The sequence below is a fragment of the Triturus cristatus genome, chromosome 9, assembly GCF_964204655.1.
Source record: "Triturus cristatus chromosome 9, aTriCri1.1, whole genome shotgun sequence".
Lineage (NCBI taxonomy): Eukaryota > Metazoa > Chordata > Amphibia > Caudata > Salamandridae > Triturus > Triturus cristatus.
This window is the reverse complement of record NC_140592.1, coordinates 1,034,142,810-1,034,164,408: the sequence shown is the minus strand read 5'-3', so window position 1 is coordinate 1,034,164,408 and position 21,599 is coordinate 1,034,142,810. Positions and strand designations below refer to the sequence as shown.

At 43.1% G+C, this 21,599-nt stretch overlaps 1 protein-coding gene across 32 annotated transcripts in view; it reads right to left on the bottom strand.

The window, feature by feature from the left end:
• KTN1 (kinectin 1) overlaps positions 1 to 21,599 on the bottom strand; it is a 484,843-nt gene that overhangs the window by 113,149 nt on the left and 350,095 nt on the right. For all 32 annotated transcript variants that reach the window (XM_085626790.1, XM_085626798.1, XM_085626810.1 and 29 more), the window contains exons 27-28: positions 21,468 to 21,505; positions 7,436 to 7,526 (exon numbers count right to left, since the gene is read on the bottom strand). In XM_085626790.1, the coding sequence (XP_085482916.1) occupies positions 7,436 to 7,526; positions 21,468 to 21,505 (129 nt within the window). The remainder of the gene's footprint in view (positions 1 to 7,435; positions 7,527 to 21,467; positions 21,506 to 21,599) is intronic.

Genomic DNA, 21,599 nt, shown 5'->3' with positions numbered 1-21,599 from the left:
TGGGCGACAGTTAAGGATTAGTTATGGCCAGAAACAAAACAACAAAAAATCACTGAAATTCACCAATATGGTATGCAAAACAGAATGTACATCATAACTGGTGGCTCCGCTATCATCAGTATATACCTTTGCCGAAAACTAATGGAAAACAAATTCGATCAAAAGCAAAATGTGCAGGTCTGACATCTTGAAATGGAGAAGAATGTGCTAGAAGAACATTAGTCCCCATTCCAAGGCACACAAATAGAACATGTGCCCCGTTTGCGCCTATGATTTGCGACCAGATTCACATGCCACAAATGTTGAAAGCAAAAACCTGCAACCTGTGTCGAGTTTGAGATCTTGTTTTGAATGTAAAGAGGACTTGGAGGCTAAAACAGGATTACTGGGCTCATTATTTTTGGAGCCTCTACCACAGAAACGATCACAGGCAAAGTACACAACGAATATTCTAACTCTACCTAGCATCGAAACAAAACAGATTGGCATCCATTCTAAATTATGTAATATTCACAGATTTCGATTTCTAAATAATTATTGTACCATGAATCATTTCCACACTTATTTGCGTGCCGCCTAGAGTAGCACTAGAATGGCTGTCTACTCCGAACAATTCCCCACTGGTAAGACATTTAATCATTTAGCCCCCTCTATGATTTTAACATCCCTAACAAGACCACTAAATATTACTACTGTTCAAACACTTATGTGGATGAATGTAGGAAAGTACTCCTTTTTGACATGGTCCATACCAACCTTTTACCTGGTACATCATGTGATTACGACTGGTGGTGCACTGTGTTCCTGCTAACCAGGTCTCCCGCGCCAGATAGCTTTCCCAAAACTGTACAATTGTTCCCCCAAATTGGCAATATTTTTAGCACCCTCTACACGTCTCTAATAAATGTTACCCCTGGTACATAGTGCCTGATGTACTAAAGAGGGCCCCCACAAGGGCTGCAGCTCGAATTGTGCCACCCTAGGGGTCCCCACACCGAACTCATGAAGGGCTGATATCGCAGGCTGCATGTTTTGGTGCGGACACAAGTAAAAACACGAACCAACACACATCCCTGTGTGCCAGGCCCCCTAACACTGCATGTAGTACTTTTAAGTCACTCCTACAACAGACTTACAGCTCTTTTAAGCAGGGTGCTTGGCATTACATGTGAGGGCATACCTGCATGAACAGCTATGACCCTGTGCTGGTCAGTTCCATTACTGCCAGTGCAAGAGTGCAAGTGAACAGGGTAGCTGTTTTAGAACGTGCTGGACACTGGTGAAAACGAGTTCCCTAGCTACATGATGGCTTCACTGAAAATAGGGATGTTTGGTATCAATCATCTCGTATTGATAAACCCACACTGATTCCAGTGTTAGATTTACCAATACATGCACACACATGGCACATCTGAGGTGCTCTGCCCTCCTAGGGGGAGAGCCTTTTGCTCTCAGGAGACCCAGAACAAAAGCCTGTCTGGGAAGAGGGCATCACAACCCCTCCCACAGGATGACCTGCTGATCAGCCTTCCTAGGCCAGAAAGTTTCAAAGACCTGCCGCCTTTGAAATGCGAATCTGGCTCCCCTGACTGGAGAGGAAGCCTACCTACCTCCTTTGTCCAGAGCCCCTCTGGCACCTGGACAGATGGGAAAATTAGCTAGTCAGGTAGGCGTACCAGCACCAGGCTAGTACCACCCCTAAGGTGGGTTAAACTGAGGTGGACGTGACTTTTCATAATTAGCCCTCTTTGTGATTATATGCTTAGGTATTCTGGGATAGGGTTATGCTACTTCCCACAGGAAGTGGTCATATAAGGGGTGTAGTGACCCCAAGGGTCAGTTGCCCATGGCTACTACCCTACACTCCCCTAACATGTCTAAATTCAGCATTTAGGGAAGCCCCTGGTACCAGAACAACAGATCCTGCCGACTGAATGACAAAGAAGGACGTGAAGAGTCGCATCCTGGAAGAACGGAAGATGCAACAACTGACTTAGCTCCAACCCTGCCGACCTGCCTGCTGCCTTTGCCAATTGCACCAAAAGTGGACTGTCCTGCAGCTGATGAGTCCCCAAAGCCTGGGAGACCTGCCAGCTCTTCACCCAGGAAGCAAGACATCCCGGAAACAGCCGGCCTGGTTCCCTGCATCCTGCAGGCTTCCAAAGACCCTTGGAAGGACTCAGTGACCGCAGAACCCCGATGCCTGAAGACACCATTGCCCCCATCGGTCCAAGACAGAAACTTAGTACAGTATGGTGACACCTCTTGTGAGCTCCCCGAGGTCGTCTGCAGCCTCTGCACGCAAACCCCCCTCTACCATAACTGCCTCTGGTAAGAAAAAACAGACGCCTAAGGACACCTCTGCACCTGTTGCCCTTGGGCTGTGCAGAAGAGGACAAAAGGTGTCCTTACGTCCCAGAGCATTGTGAGGCCTGAGACCTCCTGTTGGTTCAGCCCGACTGCCCATGTACCCCCAGTCAAAGCCTGCAGCCTCTTTTTACCGTGGCCGTTCTCCACAGAATAACACTGTGCACCCAATGCTATTTCGCATCTCTGCACCCGGACGCTATAGTGACTCTGGTGGTGTTCGGCTGGTGCAGCCTTGGAACTTGCCCACCACTCATCTTAACTCCTGGAGAAGGGTCCCATAAGTTGCTGTAATATAACCGAATGCCGCACTTTTCCTCCCATAACCAAAATTGAACTCTTGGCGTTTTCCTGGACCTTAGCCCCTACTCACCTTAAGTTCAGAAGAACAGTCCTGTAAGTCGTTTGCAAGTGGCCTTCTGCAGTGAATGTTTCTCCCATAGGATAACATCCACGTTTCAGTTTCATGCCTCAAATCTGACAGCTGTCAATTATTTTACTATTTCTATTGAAAAATTTGATGAAGTCTAAAGTACTTTCCTGATTCCGAAGTTCTCGGTGTTTAAAATTCTATAAAAATGTGTTATTTTTGTAAATTGGCCTCGAGTTTCTTCTTGAGTGCGTCTCATATTTATTGACTGGGTACAACAAATGCATGGACACTGCCCTCTTATAAGCCTAAACTGCTCGTCCACACTACCACAAATGAGACCATTTGGGTTTAATTTGTGCTCTGTAATCCAATAAGGGTCGCCTAGACTTTTTACATAGTGTACTTCATTTTGGTACACTACATATAAAGCTAGCTTCCCACAATTTTACAGCAGCATTTAAAGCAGTCAACCATTATTTGACACAGACACTAGTCCTTGGCAAACTATGTTGATGGCAAATTGCAGAATGGATACACTATGGCCCTCTAGCTAAGGAGGACAGAATATTAAACTAGTCACTTTCTTCCATATTTCTTCTATGAACAAGTTAAACAGAGGTGACAATGAAAGCCCCTGTTTTAAGCCTCGATTAGTTTGAATTTTTGTTGAGATGGATTTAACACATACAGCAACCCCGCTTATCTTGAGGACAACCTCACCACCTCTGCTTGTTCTCAGCACACCAGCACTCAGGACCATTAGTACACTGTCAGACGGCAGACTAATAAGTGTAAAAAAGGAAAAAAACATAAGACAGTAGGAATTTTCTTTCTACGAATTCAGGATCATAAACAACATCCCCATATTCATCAGGATCGCCCTCAATGCTGCTCCAATTTATGAAAGATATTTTACAAGTTTTTCCCAGTCTACTGGTGTCACACTATTGCCATATACCTTAGGTTACTGGTGCAAACCCAAACCTTTGAGACCTGCATTTTGCAGATTTAAAAAAGCGCATTCCACGGCCTTTCAACATTAACTCTCTTTCTGTTTCAGACTACTAGTTTACAGGATCTTCTCAAATCTCTGACCATCTCTACATGGTACTGCTGCATTGATTATTAGGTCTCGGCTGTAGGACAGCTTATGTGCTGTCTCGAAGAGACATGCTGTATCTACTTTGTGGGCTTCAGTCTGCCCATAGGCTTCCCATTTGCTGGCTCTATCGTCGGTCTTCCATTCTTTCTCCCAATTTGTCCATGGAATGAATTTGTCAAGCTTCTTTATGTGTTTTAGCCCTCAGAGCAGGGACAAAGTCCACTATCCCTCATGTTAGGCCCAAGTTAGGAACCTATGTTTTATCCGTTTTATGAGCTGCTTTTTCTTTTCTTATCCAGTGCCCCATGGCTGCGCCCCCAGAGGCTGCAGCCACTGCTTCCATCTCCTGTGCCGGGGACCTGCAGCCTCCAGTTTCTCCTCTCCGAGCGCAGTTTTCTTTTCTCCAAATCCCATGCCGTGCTGCTATCTGGCTCCAGTTGCCCCACAGCTTCATACCTTCCAGGGTTGCTGCCTGAAAGGCATCTGCTGTCGCTCGGCTTGTTTGATACACCCAAGGAAAGGCAACGATACAGTGTTTTTCCTATAACATAAAATACAATGGCGATATTGTCCTTTTATGTCTCCAGCTTCATGTTCTGTGACCGATTCCCAAAGGCTCATTATTCATCATATCTGTAGCCATGCCCATTGGTCCCCTTCAGTCTATGATGGGATGTGGGAGTGCTGACGTCATTTGAGTTGTGTTGGAAGAAGTGGTGTTGCAGCAACATACAGGTATACCATGACGAGGCAGTAGTAGTGCCTGAAGAGTAGCTAACGGAAGCACACAGACCATCAGCAGAGGGAGCCGCGAGGAGCGTCAGAAGTACTCAGACAGTGCAGCCACGGGCCTCATCTCCTTTATCTTCCCTCATCTCTTGGCAAGCGGCAGATGCAGATTCTGATGGGTGAGCTGTCACTAGACTACTCCTAACCTTCGGTGCTCTCTTTGTAAATGAGGCATGCCTTGAGGCTGGCGCCAGTTGTTCCAGACTATTTGTTGTCTAATGGAGTGGGAGGTTCTCGGATTCACTGTCAGATGTGAGTATCTCCTCAGTGGTGCAGGGTTGACTTCTGCGGCATCCCCTTCATCTTCAGATGAACTAGTGTTAAGTGTGTGGGGTATTCAAGGCCTCACAAACCTGTCCATTTATGATACATGTACTGCTTGTGGAACCGGGAATTTTCTTTTCTCAGTGTTCTGCATTTATGCAAACTACCCCTGACCCTAAACCATCTATAGCTCAATAATTCAGAATAATTCCGGTACAGTAATAGCTTGCGCTAACCCACTAGGCGCCATGTGAGTCGTGACAGACTCGGCCCGTAAACTGATTTACCTGGTTGTACCTGCTCTCATTTTCCCTTACTTTTTTCGGGTTTCGCTGGCCACATTTCTTTGGATTTAACTTAACTCATTGGTGGGATATGCCTCTGCACCTTCTCTCCCTCTAGGTGTGCATTGATTTATTTAGCAATGTTGAGGGAAGATCACTGAACAGCCTTCACACAAATGGTTTATTTTGAGATTAATTATTTTGTCTGGTGGGAGCTGATGCATTTAGTTAAAGTAAGCCCATAGGAAATATTATTCACACACTACAGTTTTTTATACTCCTGATGCTTTTGTGGCCAAAATGCATTTTTGTGCTAATAACGTTTGTTTAAAAAAAATAAAAAGAGAAAACACTAAATTAACAACTACACTTACAACCTTGGTAAATAATTCTAACGCAGTACTGCCAAACTTTTTTCCACAAATTTTAGAGTGGTAGGTCCACAGTGTCGTCTTTAACACATTTGTCACATTGAAACTCACTGAGAACATTATATTACTTATAGCAATGGCCTGTGAGAGGGTATGGCAATTGAATATGGACTTACATTTTAGGTAAAGAAGTTTTTGAGAATGCCGAAGCTTGGTTCAGTCCACATTTTTAGAACAGTATCTTCATTCAGTTGTAAATGTCAACCCTTTTAGGGTCACTTATTCTGGCTCATAAGAACTGCTTAGGAACGGTTTGTTGACTTGATTTCTCATTAGAGGCTGACCACAAGTGTCTGTATCTGCAACCTTCTTTAACAATTAGACAAAAGAGGAACACCGCAGAGGGTCCCATGGGAAGGATGGCCAGGTCACCTTTGAATCTGTATTCAACAGGATGGTGTGGTGGTTGGAGGTCAATCTAAAAGCCATTATCTGTCTCCAAATTGGATTATCATTGTCCTCATCTCAATTGTCAAAGGTGCTGAGGAAATAACATATTCTGAACTGGAGCTATGGGTTATTCAAGTCTTGAAAACTTCCTCCTATGGCACATCTTTAGGCGAAAGCGCTTCCTCCGAGAAGACTGTGCCCTTTTGATTTAGTCTACGAATCACACTTGTTATTAAAGCACAAAACAAAATATCAGCACAGGTAGAGATGAAGCTAGTTTAGGCTCTGTAGATAGAGCTGCAGCATTTACTTGCATTATGCCAGGTCCAAAAACCTGTGTTAAAGGCCTGAGTACGAAAGGGGCTATTTTCTGAACCAAAGTGGTAGAGTGAATTTTGAGATGTGCCTTAAAGATCCTTAACATGGTCTCAAAAAGGCCCAATAAAGCCATGGCCAGAGACCAAAGTAAAGTATGTTCAGGATCCAGAAGGGCAACGTCTCTCGATTCCAAAAGATTTAAGATCTTTTATCAGAGTGCTCGGGCACCTGTAGGTGTTACTTACACCTATGCAAAACCTCAATGTTTATTCACTAAATGACGCTGGCTGCAGTGTGGTTTGGAGTCCAAAGCCTGCTGGCTGGTGCTGCACACTACAATAAATATGGTATAGAGACATTTTCCTTGTAACTATATAGTTGGAGGTTACTGCTGAGGGTCCACAAAGACAGGAATTCAGATATCTAGTCCGGTCATGCAGCCCTCTGAACACAAGCTACTGTGACCCACTACTGGAATTATGTTCAGAAGCCCAAAGGGCCCAACACAAGGTGGCCCAAAGTAGAATCAAACAAAATTTCAAACCAAAACAGTGGGCAACAGAAAGTGGCTAGCTATGGGGTACTATGTTAAAGGTCTTGGATATTGTTTCTTTCCACCTACATTTTCATTTAGATGTATTTACAAGTGGGTGTTCTATTATAATAAAAGTTCTTAAAATTAAATAGCGAATGAAGGTGTACAAATATCTAGTACGAAATTTGGCCTCAAAAGGTTTATTAGAGCCCCATAATAAATGAAGGATATAGTCTTGTGAAATCAATGCTTTTGACAAATACACAACATAACATTAGAAAAATATGATAGCTCCATTTGAGGTATTTTTTGTACACTTCACACTGACTTAAGTGAACAAATATGTACCTAAGGAGTAACTTAGGTCTCTCTTTTATAACTTAGTCTCTGGTCCACCACTATAAGAAGCAATGAATAAGTGGGAAATGAAATTTATCTAAGGGTAGTAATTCACAAAGGTCAGAAACTGTTTAATATTTTAATACCAGCAACTCAAAGCGTAAATACCTCAATAAAGCTTTTTACTAAAACCAAAGTGTTGTCACAAAGTTTCATAGTATCCTTTTACTAAAGGGTACTTACATTGTTTTTAGTCCTCTGTTGTTCAAGCAAATTCTTCAACGAATCCAATTCACTCTGAAGACTGGATATATCTTGTTCTTTCTTTGTAATTCTGCATATTTAAACAATTTAAATTGATTAAAGGCAAAAACAAATCCAAAGAGAAACACCTTTCTACATTGAGTATAAAAGTTACAGCACATTTAGCTTTGCTTTAACCTTGTGTACCTCCAAAAAATTTGGATTTTTCACTGTAATTTTAAAAAGTTGAATTACTATCTACTGCATTGGGATCCATTACATCACACTAGGTTTCTACATTCAAATAATTGACTCTAGAATTAACAGGATTCAGTTATTGAAAAATATAAGAAAGTCTAGAGACTCGCACATTCATTACTGTTCCTTGTTAGAGCCACAGCTCCATACTGTGGACTGATTAGAGACGGTAACCCACAAGCAGAGCTCCGTAAAGTTGTTTGTTTGTTTAATGTAATGGCAGAGTAGATTGCCCTTTATTTTATAGAGACATTTAGCTATAGTGTTTACAATATGTGACAACATTACTTCTTTTGCACAGCCATATCGGAATTCAGTCCTACTCTCAACAATAAAATCCAGATCCTTCGACTACACCTCGTACATTATTAGTATGCATACCTTGGATCACCGTATTTCCCACTAAAACCTTACTGAATGTGGCAATCAAATATCAGAGTTTCAGAAGATTGCGACATAACCACATCACACAGTACGTCTGCCTCCAGAGATCCACATCATAAAGTGTGACCCTAGCAGAGAAACATATTGGGGCATTACTAAGAAGGAATGGCAAGATTTTTCTGCTGGTTTTCACTTCATCCTATCTAAATCTCTGCACCAAATGTACTTAACAAGAGAGAGACAGAGGCTCCTATCCAATCTACCTGAAATATGTTCCAAGAAGAGATCTTTCTCCAACTGATGTGAGAATGTACTATTCTTCAGACATTCTGAAAGCAGGCGGCAGGGAACCTATTGGCAGCTGACACTCACATCAAAATCCACTCTCTATGGCAGTGTTTTCGAAATTTTTTAGAACCATGACCCAATTTTTGGAACCACAAACATTTGCGACCTACCTACTCTAAATGGACATGAGGCAGGGTGATTTTTTTAGGTCGAGCCTGGGCAGCGCATGCGCTGCTCTGTGGCATGTGGTATTGGAGTATGCACTTGAAGCCCTGCCCACTCGCCGCCCATATTTGTCATTGGCTTATGTCATTTCCCTTCTTAAATGCTGGCTTCTGATTCGTACATAGGCTTGTTAGTCCCTTCTTAGTACCGCCTTGTCTTCATTTGTAACCTCCCATGAGGACTGGCTCTTGTACTTTGGTTGTTACATGGTCTGCTTTATAGGTTGATGAGCACTATTTTTTTAATGCTCTTCCCCTATTCCACCCACGACATCGCAGCACAAGTCTGCTTTTATTTTAATAGTAATGTATTTTTATTCAAATTACAGCGCGATCCGCTTTATACCGGCCATGCTTATTTAATATATGGCACGGTCCGCTTTTACTTTAGTGGCTGCGCTACAAAACATTTTGAAAGAACTTTTTTTTGTTTTGTTTTTTTTTACTCTGGGGGAAAGCGCCATACTCACTTTCACTTTAATGTTTGCCACGAGCAGCGTCTAAAAAAAGGGGCGTGACCACCATCATAGTGGTCTCACATTTGCGAGAGTTTAAGCTCCTGGCATTAAAAACAACAATGCCTTTTATATATGTGTTCCTTTTAAAAACACATAAATAAAAGACTGTCATTTTCAATGCCAATAGCTTAAAACGCTTGCAAATGCAAGACCTATTGCATTAAAAATGATTGTCGATATAACAGCATCGTGTGGTAGCACATTGTCATTTACTGACAGAACATTTGCCATTGAAATGGCCACTATATTTGCACAGGCATACTGAGAGACCAGGGGTCTACAACCTTTTCTATAGTGAGAGCTACTTGTGCTAGAGGAAAATCCTCCTGAGCTACCAGCAAATTGTATTACTGTACTGTAAAATATTGACCACATGTTAGCTTTCCACAAGGGACTACCCGAAGCAGGATTATCATTAGTGACCATCCAATTCTTTCAGGCAACCAACAGCTCTGAATGCGTTTTAGAAATACAACAATCATTTTCTAAAATGCACATATATTTTGTTTATCAAATACCAATATCCATTTTGGCCAACAAACTTAATTTTACAGATGGAATAACTTTCCTGGAAAAATATAACGTTTTCTTTCAAAGTATCAATTTTAATTTTTACTAAGAATAGAAGACCCAAACACTGGCTTGGCATCCTCATCGCATACTGACATGAGCAAATCCATCACCTGGACAGATTCTTCTTCAAATTCCAGGGTGTTACAGTCATAGGCCATGGATGCTTACCATAACACAGTGGATGCCTATAGCATGTTGATAATGCCCACAATAATGCCAAGGCCCCTATTTCCATGGCTTGTGTCTTGACGCAACTTACTTGGGATGAAATTCAATGCCTTATATGTAGGACAGATCACATTTGCTTTAAACGCGAACAAGGCTGCTCTGGAGGGAACACAAAATAGCACTGGTGTGCAACAGAGGACTTTTAAGTAAGCAAGAAACAAGGGTTAAAGGGGTCAGCGGCTGAACGGTTGGTCACAGGACAAACATTCCCTAAAACAGGAGTGCTAAGCCATAAGCTACCAGAACTTACGAAAGAGAAACAGCAAAATCTAAAAAAAACAGTCCATTACCTAGAAAAGGAAATTGCCAAGCACAAACGAAGACCGTCCCAATCCACATCAATGGCCAGAAAAAGAAAAGTTGAAGGTACTCACAACATGAGGGCAAGGGGAGAGTGATGTGCATGAAGCATGCAGGCAAGTGTGGCCTTAGGTGCACAAAGCACTAATAAATTGCTATAGCAAAGTTTGCAGTACATTAATGAAGCAGCCGATTATAGGAAGATGGCACATTGACTCCGCTCCTGGGGACGCCTCCTCCACCTTCTCCTCCGGAGGCTCTCGCTGATCTGCCGCTCCACCCTTCCCGATGGCCGGCCTTGTTGAATGCGGAAAGTAGGGAGAAAAGGACTCAAACTCCGAAAACGTGAGGAGCCGGAAAGCTGGAAATTTGGAAACTGTACCTGCTGCTGTGGCTGTGTCTCCCTCCCTGTTGTGGATGTGCCGATTAACGGAGCTCAGCTGCGCGGTGTTTGGTATCCGCGTGGTGAGTTGGCGGAAGATCAGAGAACCCTCGCTGGCGGCATCGCGGACGCTACTTTTCCGGCACTTCTCTGGTGGGCTCTGTGGTGGTGCAGGCAGTCGGGTGAGGCTTGTCTGCGGCCGCGGGGTTGCGAGCGCAGGCTACAAAGTGGTGCGATTTCAGTTGAAAACAGTGGCTTCTCCAAGGATGACCCGCCGAGGACGGGCGGGTGTTCCGGCGCCGGCGGAAGCGGGTGCTGCGGGCTCCATGGACGTGGATGTCACGGATTGCTCGGTGGCGGCGGATTCCCCGGTGTTTGCTGGCTGCGGTGCAGTTTCCGGGGAGGCCGTGGCAAGTGATAATACACCCAGAGATGATTCATTTACTGAATATCAGGTGGGCAAGCCTATGTTAAAACTTTTGCGCTCTGGTAAAGTTACAGCGCTACTCCGCTCCTGCGGCCCAGAGACAGCCATCCCTACTGCTCAAATGGCTGAAGTATTTGGGGGGCCCGGAGGACTCTACAGTATCACTGAATGCCTCTGTTGAAGGGAATCTTACTAGTGGCATAATATTGGGAACCTCTGCTGCAGCAGGTGTGAGTACGGCCGTCTCTGCTTCTTAAGTACATATAGAAGCAGACACTTCAGCATCTCTTTCCAACGCTGGCCTCAGAGCCATTCACGCTCCAATTGTACATGTCAATGCAGACATCTCCTCTCACTCTTCGGGGTTGAATAATGAAGACTCTTCAGCGCTGTCAAATAGCTCCTTGCAGGGTATTGGTTTGAGTAGGTTGGACGGGAATGGCAGGAGTGTGATTTGTGACGATAATGGCAGCAGAAAGGGCGTGACCAATGATAATTTAGAGAGTGGTTTGGATCTCTCCCCCAGTGACTCTGCCACGGTTCAAGATATTAGTAGTCGGACTAATGGCTGTGGGACTACTCGTAGTTTTAGGATCAATACCCCGGAGGAGGGGGGAGCCCAGAAGGGAAAAGACCCAAAACAGGGCCGGACTGGGAAAGGCGGTAGAGGCCGTGGGGGTGGGGCCGGTACAAAGGCTCAGATCTCAGGGGCGACTTAAGGGGGGGCGACTTAAGGGGGCAGCGAGTACCACAAAAGTGGGCCCGGGAGTGAGCCCACTACGGAAATGGGTCTCAAAGGGTGAAGTAAGATCAATTGTTTCTAGGCTATCTAACTCAGGAACATTTGGCCCTATCTCAGTTACCTCTATTTCGAATAGTCAGCTAGATCCTGCTGCCACCTCACCGGTTAATATCCCAGAGATCTTGCAGGCTTCTGAAACAGCCAATACGCCTACAGCTAATATGCCGGCTTCAGGCAGCTCTCAGAATGGGTCTCAGGAGACACCTGTGGAGTATACTCACACGAAAGGGTCTGCATCTGCTATAACCTGCAACCAATCTACAATGTCCAAACCCCTATCATCAACTATTGGGTCACTGTCTTCAGAAGCTTTTGGTGCCGAATGTAATCCTGATCTGAATCCACAGAACGAAGGGGTTGGTAGGGTTGAAGAGCCATCTCTGTCTAGAATTATGCAGGTACTTAATATTCAAAGAGCAGAAGCACAACTCTATTATCAACAGGCAATGGCTGATAGTACCGAAATAAAAAAATAGCTTTCGGAAGTTACTGCCAAAGTTTCTCATCTTGTCTCTGAGGTTTCTGATCTCCAACACCGGGTGGCAGCCATGGAGGAGGTCAATACTCAAACCGCGAATCAGGTTACATCACATGAGTCACAGATGGTTCTGATGCAGTCTAAAATTGAGGACCTTGAAGGACCGGCAGCGACGCCATAATCTGAGGATTTTTGGGATCCCGGAAGGGTCGGACCCTCGTGCATTTATTGTTGAGTTGTTTCAAAAGGCATTTCCCGATTTAGATGATTGGGACATGGACACACAAGTTCAGAGGGTGCAAAGGGTTGCTGCTATTTCTTCCACAAGGTACTCAGTCCAAAAGAAACTTTGCTAGGCCTATTCTTGTTTTTTTTGGCAATTTTTTGCTCCATCAGGCAATTTTCGATCTGATCTATCTAAGCCTACTATGGAAAAGCGTTGGCAGCTCCGTCAACTTATGGATTCTCTTAAGGCGCTTTGCTCACAGGTTTTTTTACAGGAGCCTGCCCGTTTAAAAGTTATCAAAGATGGTCACATATATTTTTTCTTTAATGAGCAGGAAGTGAGAAAAGCTCTTTTTAAGTGGCAATCTACTCCCAATGCTTGATTTGTTGTTTCACTACAGTATATTGTGAACGGGGTCGAATGGGGTTGATAATTACTGTCAATAATGATCTGATGAAGCTGCCCGTCGTGGTACTTTATAGTAAGATGGGCTCTCTTAATTTAGTGCTGTTTTCTGTGTGTAATATTTTTCTCTTAGTTAAAACATGTTGTATTACTATGTTTCTATGGCTGGCACGGGAGGGGTGTGGGGTGGTGAGTGCGGTGGGTGCTCTGGGGGGCGGGGGTGGGGCACTCTCAAAATGCTGTCACATCAGGACAGTTAAGTAGGGGGGTGATTCCTTTTGTAAGATACAGGGTAGGGGGGTTGGCAGTAGCAGGGGTGGGCGGAGTTGGAATGGGTCTTAGTGGAAGGTGGGGGTTAAATGGTCACGTCAAAATTAGAACAGTACAGAAAGTGCACAAACAGATTTTTTTTGATTATTGGTTCGGGGGGGGGGGGGGTGGGGGGGAATTCGTTACAGATAGAGATCGATGCGATATTTTAAATACACTTAATGCCGAATGTTAAATTTATGAGTTGGAATGTTTGCGGGCTGAACCAAGCTAGTAAAGGACGATTGGTAGCGGAAGAGTTGAAGGTGTTTAAGCCCGATATAGTGGGACTTGCTGAAACCCATTTGGCCTTTAAAGACAGAAAATATTTGAAACAGCTAGGCTGTTCATCCGGGGGGTTGCATTGTTGAAGCGTATGCACTCTGAGGTAAGGGTTCTACGCACACAGGATGACTCCAAGGTAAGATGGGCAATTGCTCAGATTTCTATTTTCGGCCATAAGATGACAGTATGCATGATTTATGATCCTAATGAGGACTGCCCTGATGTTATTTCTTATCTTAGCTCAGAATTGTTGGAATGGGCTGGGGATCTTATTGTAATGGGTGATTTTAATTGTATATTGGATAAAAAAATTGATACCACAAATATGACCGCAAGAGGTAGAATGGCTCAGGTGAGGGCAGCTATACAAGATTTGCTTTATTTACATCAATTGGAGGACGCGTGAAGAATGCTGTACCCCACAACGCCAGGTTTCACCTTTTTTTCTCATCCGCATAAACAATATTCTCGAATTGATATGATTTTTACCAATTATGCTTTGTTGGATACCTCTTCTATGGTGGTATGTCCTAAGATTACATCGGACCATAATCCCATTATGCTTACTGTTCATCTCGGTCTTGAAGTGGTAGTACAACCCAGGGAATTTTCGTTTCCTAGGCACCTTCTTAGTGACTCAGACTATGTAACCTACATGCAAGGGGTTCTTAAGGAATACATAACAAATAATCTTCATACTACATCCCTTGCTATAGTCTGGGATTGCTTAAAGGCATATGTGAGGGGGGGTTACACTTCAGTATATTGTTAAGCAGAATCTGTCTAATTTTAGTCAGCTTGAAAACGATCATAGGTTATATACGGATTTAGAGCAGCAACATGCCCTAGCAATTGCTTTGAAGGATACTGATGAACAACGAATATACTTACAGATTATTGATATAAGAGCGAAGCTTAGTAGAGGGTTAAAAGATAAAGCTGCCAGTAACTTTAGTTTAGAACTAGGCAGTACGAGTATGGAGAAAGGGTGGGACGGGTTTTGGCCTATCAACTAGCCGACCAAAGGGCTAAGGTACATATCAAGAAAATTAATGGCGTGAATGGCGCTACTTTCACTAAACCCCAAGAAATTGTGGAGCAGTTTAGGATTTTCTATGCTGATTTGTATAGTGAGACAAGTAGTTATAATTTACAATTGGTTATAGATTACTTACAAGAAAGTGGGCTACCTGTTTTAGATCCTTCTCAAACTTCGATACTGGAAGGAAATGCTGACTTAAAACATTTAGGGATGTACTGACTCCAGTATTTCTCGAGCTGGTTAATGAGATACTGCAAGGAGGGGATTCGCACCCCTCTTGGAACAAAACTAACATCATTGTTTTTCCCAAAAAAGGCAAACCAGTGGAAAATATGAGCATATACAGACCAATATCTTTAATTAACTCAGACGCTAAAATCTTCTCAAAACTTCTAGCGTCCCGTTTAGCCCCATTGATTCATTTGTTAGTTTCAGAGGAACAGCATGGTTTTGTTCCAGGTAGGGACACTGCTGCGCATATAAATACTGCTATTGCTGCATTCGATATTGCCAATCACTTGGATCAGCGGATTGGGATGCTGATGCTGGACGCCGAGAAGGCCTTCGACCGAGTGGCCAGGGGATCACTGTGGTGTACAATGATATCTCTAGGTCTTGGTCGGAGGTTTGTCTCGGTGGTACAGAAACTTTATTGTAAACCAACCGCTATAATTAAGCATAGTGGCTTTGTTTCTTCCTCCTTTAGTATTTATCGGGGTACGCGGCAGGGATGCCCGCTCTCTCCTTTACTATTCGCTTTATATATCGAACCTTTTATTAGACACCTGCTCCACAATGTGCCTATTGCACCAGTGCTCCTTAATGGTATGTCTCTAAAAGTCACTGCGTATGCAGATGATATCGCGGTATTTACCACTGGGCCAGTAGAAGCTATAACAGAGATAACCCAAGAGGCACAACGTTTTGGGTCTTTTTCTGGATACAAGCTTAACCTAAACAAGACACAGTCAATTCTTAATTTTATACCTATATTAGCCCCACCTTCGCTAGGTATTACCGCGTCTGCTACGTATCTAGGTGTGTGTTTTAGTTCCCGTGCTGACGATCTTATTGATTTAAACTATGAACCACTGCTGAAAAAAGTTACTTTTGATCTGCGTAGGTGGCATAGGCTACCATTGACCATTATTGGGAGGTGTAATATAGTGAAAATGAATATATTACCCAAATTTCTTTATCTGTTTCGCACCATCCCATTAAGAGTTCCGATTACTTTTTTCAAGCGGCTTGATAGTGTTATTGGAAGCTTTATTTGGGGCTATCGGAGGGCGAGGAGAGCTCTTAGATATATCAAGCTGTCTTTTGAACAAGGTGGTTTTAAACTCTCGGATTTCAGAGCCTATTTTTGGGCTGCCTTTGTTAGTCGGATTCAGTGCTTACTTAAGGGACCTGATGTGGTAAAACCCTGGTTTGCATATCAGTTGGCCTGTGGCTTGAATACAGGATTTTTATTACATCACATGTCTGACCCGAACTACTACAAGAGAGTTCGATTTAAGATCAGTCAGCATATCTCCCGTATTTGCCAGGACACATGTAAAGCATTTATTTTGCCAGATTGGCACAAATTTATTTTCTTATGGGGCAATCCGAGGCTCCCTGGCATATTCTCTGATTCGGTGGGGAGAATATGGCAACAACATGGCATAACACTGCTAGGACATCTTTATGACGAACACGGCTTTAAGTCATTCTTATCATTGACAGAGGAATTTGGGATAGCCCATAATTCATTTTTCAAATACTTACAAATTAGGAACTTTTTTACCCAAGGCGAAGGCCTGTTAGCTCTTCCCTCTACAACAGAGGTACTTCGGGTAATCTTTAAAACTTCGGGCGAGGCCTTATAGGGAAAGTATATCGGTGCTTTATAGCTGTATCGGAAGATGATGTTACACAGGTTGCAGCCAAATTGAATCACATTTTTGAAGTTGAGGTGACTACTGATGAGGTTTTGGAATCATTGGCTATAATTAGTTCTTCAGTCACCTCAATTAATTTAAAGCTGCAACATCATCGTAGCACGTTTATGTTGTATTACACTCCAAAGGTTATTTCTAAATGGGCCGTGTCTCATATCTCTTGTAAGTCCTATTGCTCTAAGTGTAATGAATATGATGTGGATTTGCGACATATATTTGTTACATGTCCATAGCTAACTGTATATTGGTATGAGGTTGTTCGTGAGTTGAGTAAGCTAATAGGTAAGGATACTTTATCATCTGAGAAATACATTTTACTAGGGGCAATATCGGATACTGGCAATGTATCAAATTCTCTAGTGTCAATTTTCATTGCTTGTGCTGGTCTGTGTATTGCTAGGGCATGGATTGAAAACTTAGTCCTAAGATTACTGATTTTTGGTTGTTACTGAGGGGGGTTTATGAAATGGAACTGGCACTCGCCAAAGCAAGGGGATTGCGATCTAGGGTAAAATTTGGGAGGTCTGGTCCAGCCTTCAGTGGGATTAGCAGTATTTACTTTTGTATTTTATTACCTACTATATTATATCTGTAATTATGGTCTGTGATGATGACATGTATATTTCCCGTCTGTGCCCTGAATGTTTTTTTTCTTTTTTTATATTTCCTCTCTCTCTGTATAAGTGGCCAATAAAATAAAAAAAAATATAATAATGAAGCAGCCGACAAATTTGCTTGTGATGGCCCTGATTGTCCCTCAAGATGGTGCACTGACAAAATGTAGTCTTGTTCCCACACACAAGCATTTTGCACAACAGGGTTATTTTTGTGTTTTTACCTTTTTTGAATGCAAAACAGGAAACACTATACCATTTCTACACATTATGTTAATACATAAATAAGAAAAATAATGGACAGGTCTTAGACCTGTCATGCCTTTTGCCTCCCATTTTTGCTTTATTTTTTTGTTGACCGTAGGACTCTAGAGCACTTTACCACTGCTAACCAGTGTTTGCGCTTCTCCCCTAAACATGTTGATGTTGGTGTTATTTGATTAGTATATTTAGGTTACCTGTAAGTCCCTTGTAAAGTGGTATACCATATACCCAGGGCCTACAATCTAAATGCAACTAGTGGGATTGAAGCACTGGTTGTGCCCCCGCACAAGTAGCCTTTTAAACCTGTCTCAGGCCTGCCATTGCAGGGCCTGTGTGTGCAGTTTGCTACCACTTCGACTTCGCATTTAAAACCACTTGCCAAGCCTTAAGCTTCGGGTGAAGTGTGCGCTAAATAAATGTTCCTTGATTTGATTAAGCTCCCCTTTGATTACACATATGTCACCCTCTAAAGTAGGGCCAATGTGACCCTAAGGGCAGGGTGCTGTATAACTAAAAGGCACGTATGTACCTTTAAGCGTTACATGCCCTGGCAGTGACAAACAGCTAAATTTGTTTTGCACTGCTGTGCCCCTTTCATAGGCTAGTACTGAGGATTCCTCAAAATACCTTTTAAGCAGTCATTCCTGATTGGAAAAGAGTAGCTTCATATTTTTATATCTATGCAATGATGGTGATAAGGATTATTTTACTTACCCTGTAAACATCTATTTGTAGCATGTAGTGCTGCAGATTCACATACTATGCATACTACTGCAATCTAGTATTGGGTCCGGACTCTGCAAGTTGTTTTTCCTCCCGAAAGTTTTATGATCGGTGTGGTTTCTCCTCCCCCTCGAGGTATTGCGCATGTTCAATGTCTCCTTTGTTCGATAATGCTTTTTTTCACCTTGCCATATAAGAGTGAGGAGATAGCCTGGTAAGTTAGCATTTGCTTTTGAACATGCTGCATTTTTGTATATTTTTCACACCATCTAATACCAACCGGGGAGGGTGCATGTGAATCTGCAGCACTATATGCTATGAATGGATGCTTACAGGGTAAGTAACATACACCATTCGTAGCTTGTGTTGGCTGCAGATAAACATGCTATGCATATATTGTAAAGCAGTACCCCTCTTGCAGTGGCTTTAGGCAAGAGATGTGCATTTGCTTGAAATAATGACTGGAGAACTGATTGTCCAACTAGAGCTTATTGTCTTGCTTGAACATCCACACAATGTTTTGGAAATGTATATGGGTTCATGCATGTTGCTGCTTTGCAAATGTCACTAAGAAGGATATTTCCGCAAAAGGTCATGGTTGCTCCTTTCTTCCTTGTCGAATGAGGCCTTAGCATCGTTGTTAAGGTTCGTTTTGCTTTAGCATAACAAATTTAGATACATTTGACAATACATCTTGCTATTCCTGTTTTTGAAATAGTCTTTTCTTTATGTGGATTTAATGAGTAAACATATATTTGTTGTTTTTTCCTGAAGGGTTTTGTACGTTCAATTACATAAGTGCCCATTTAACATCAATTGTACGTAAAGCACGCTCTGCAGCGGTCTCTGGTTTTGGAGAGAACACCAGTAACATTAAAGTTTGATTTAAATGGAAAGGAGATATACTTTATGTAAGAACTTTGGGTTTGTGTGTGAATGCACTTGGACTGGGAACATTTGGAAATATGGTTCTTCCACAGTGAGCGCATGTATTGCACTAACCCTTCTTAGAGATGTTACTGCTACAAGGCCACTTACCATGTTAAAATTCGTATTTGAAAGTTATGTAGTGGTTCAAATGGTGGCCCCATAAGTTGTGCGAGGACAATGTTCAGGTTCTACAAGGCGTACATGGTGGAATGACTTGTTTTTATCCTTTCATAAAGGCTTTGGCGACAGGAATATGGAAAAGCGACTGGTGCCTCATGTTTTCTAGGTATGCTGTGATGGCTGCTAAATGTAGGCGTATTGATGTATGTGCCAAATTTACCTTTAGTAAGTGTAACAAGTAACCGACTAGTTGTTCTGTTGGTGAAGAAGGGTTGATGTTTAAGGATGCACAGTAGTGGATGAAACGTTTCCATTTAGCTGCAAAGCAAGCCCTTGTGGTTTACCTTCTATCCTCCTTTAGAATAGTCATGCATTCAGGAAATAGATTTAGGTATGCAAACTATGATCTCAGGAGCCAGACTGCAAGATTGAGCTGTTGTGTATTGAGATGTCTCACCCTGCCCCCGCTGTGAGTGAGGTTTGGATAGTTGGGTGGCTTCTTGTGAGGTACTAGGGATAGTTTTGGCTGTGTTGTGTACCATGGCTGTCAAGACCATGTGGGATCAATCACTATTAAGATCATCGAAGTCTGTCTGAGTTTCCTGACCATGTATGGAACGAGTGGGAGAGGAGGAAAAGAGTGAGCAAATATACCCGAACTAGGTCATCCATAGAGGGTTCCCGTTGGATAGTGGGTGTGGTTATCTGGATGCGAAGCTTTGGCATTTTGAGTTTTCGGCAGTGGCGAAAAGATCTAGTGTGGGGGTTCCCCACCAGTGGAAGTATTGTTGCAGTAATGGAGTGTGTATTTCCCACTCGTGATGTTGCTATGTCCAGATGAGCAGGTCCGCAATGGAGTATCCCTGCCCTGGCATATATTGTGCAAGAGGAGGATTTTGTGTTTGTTTATCTATTTCCATATGGTCTGCGCTAGTTGAGTTGCGACAGTTGTATGGGATTCCCCCACCACACTTTTCACAATATAATAAATTGCTGCCATATTGTCTGTTCGTAGCAGGACATATTTCCTGTAATGTTTGTCAGGAAAGCTTTGAGAGCCATCTAGATGGCTAGAAGCTCCAGCATGTTGATGTGCATTGTCTGTCATTGTGAGGTCCAGTGTCCCTGAACCACAATGTCCTTCACATAAGCACCCCACCATATGAGTGATGCATCGGTTGTAATGGTCACCTACGGGATTGGGTTCTTGAAGGCTCTTCCCTTCCGTATGTTTGAGGTGTTCCCCAACTGTAGTGCCTGATGGACCTTTTGTGAAACCAACACTGGATCTTCCATGTCCACCCCCCATCCACCCTCCCCCTTGTGAACACTTGGAGGTCTCATGTGTAATCATGCATGTGGCACTATCGCTATGCATGATGCCATCAACCCTAGTAGGCGTATTATTGTTTTGACTGGTAGGTGACAATGTAGCTGAAAAAGACCCAGTTGGTTCTGGAGTTTGAAAACCCTCTGTAGATTGGGGTAAGTTGTTCCCAATACCAAATTGAGTATCACGCCTAAGTATGGTTGTACCTGGAATGGTTGGAGATGCTATTTTGTTGCACTGATAGTGAAGCCCAATTGGTGAAGCAGGTTGATCGTGTTTTCTTTTGAGTGTCTATTAGACATTTTGCTTTGTTTGGACTCTTGATCAGCCAATCGCCATGTGATGAAATACAGGGCTGCCCAATTATCCGCTGGGCTCGGCGCTCTGTGATTAACTCAGCCAAGACTCTGCTTGGCAGCTCTTCCTGCACTGCTGCAGAAGCCCGGAACTCGGGGCTAGTCCGCGCCTGCCAGAGCTGAGGGAAATCCTCCCCAGCGCAGCCCCTCCAGAAAGGGAGACGGGAGGACCGGCATTGGGAGCCAGGGTGCCGAGTGGAGGCACGACCTTCCTGCTCACCGTATTGCTGCTGCACTAAGGAAACTCCCTCAGCGCGGCCCCTTCAGTGACATGGTTGTCATGATCTACTGATTGGAGTTTTGTCGTTAAAGTATTAGTTTATTCAGATATATATTTTCTAAACTCGTGTAGAGTCTATTTGTGGTGTTTTAATTGTGTTACTGTGAGTGTTGCCTTGCTGATAAACCTGCATGCTCTGTGCCAAGCTACCATAGGGTGAGCTCAGGTTATCTACGTTGTGTTTCTAACTAACTCTGACTAGAGGGGTTGGTAGTGCCTGGCTAGGATGCATACCTCAGTCAACCAGAAACCCCATTTCTAACAACACGGAACATGGTTTAGGTACAATATACAAAGCTACTCTTCATTTTATTTTTACAAATGAATCTTAGGTTTTACTCACACGTTCAGTAATTCTTCACTTTGGACTGCATGAGACTCCTAATCAGAAAGACATATTGACTTTTTAGATTTAAAATGTGTACAAAGATGCAAAAAACATGAAGTACATTAAAAATAGTCAATTTTTGAAGTA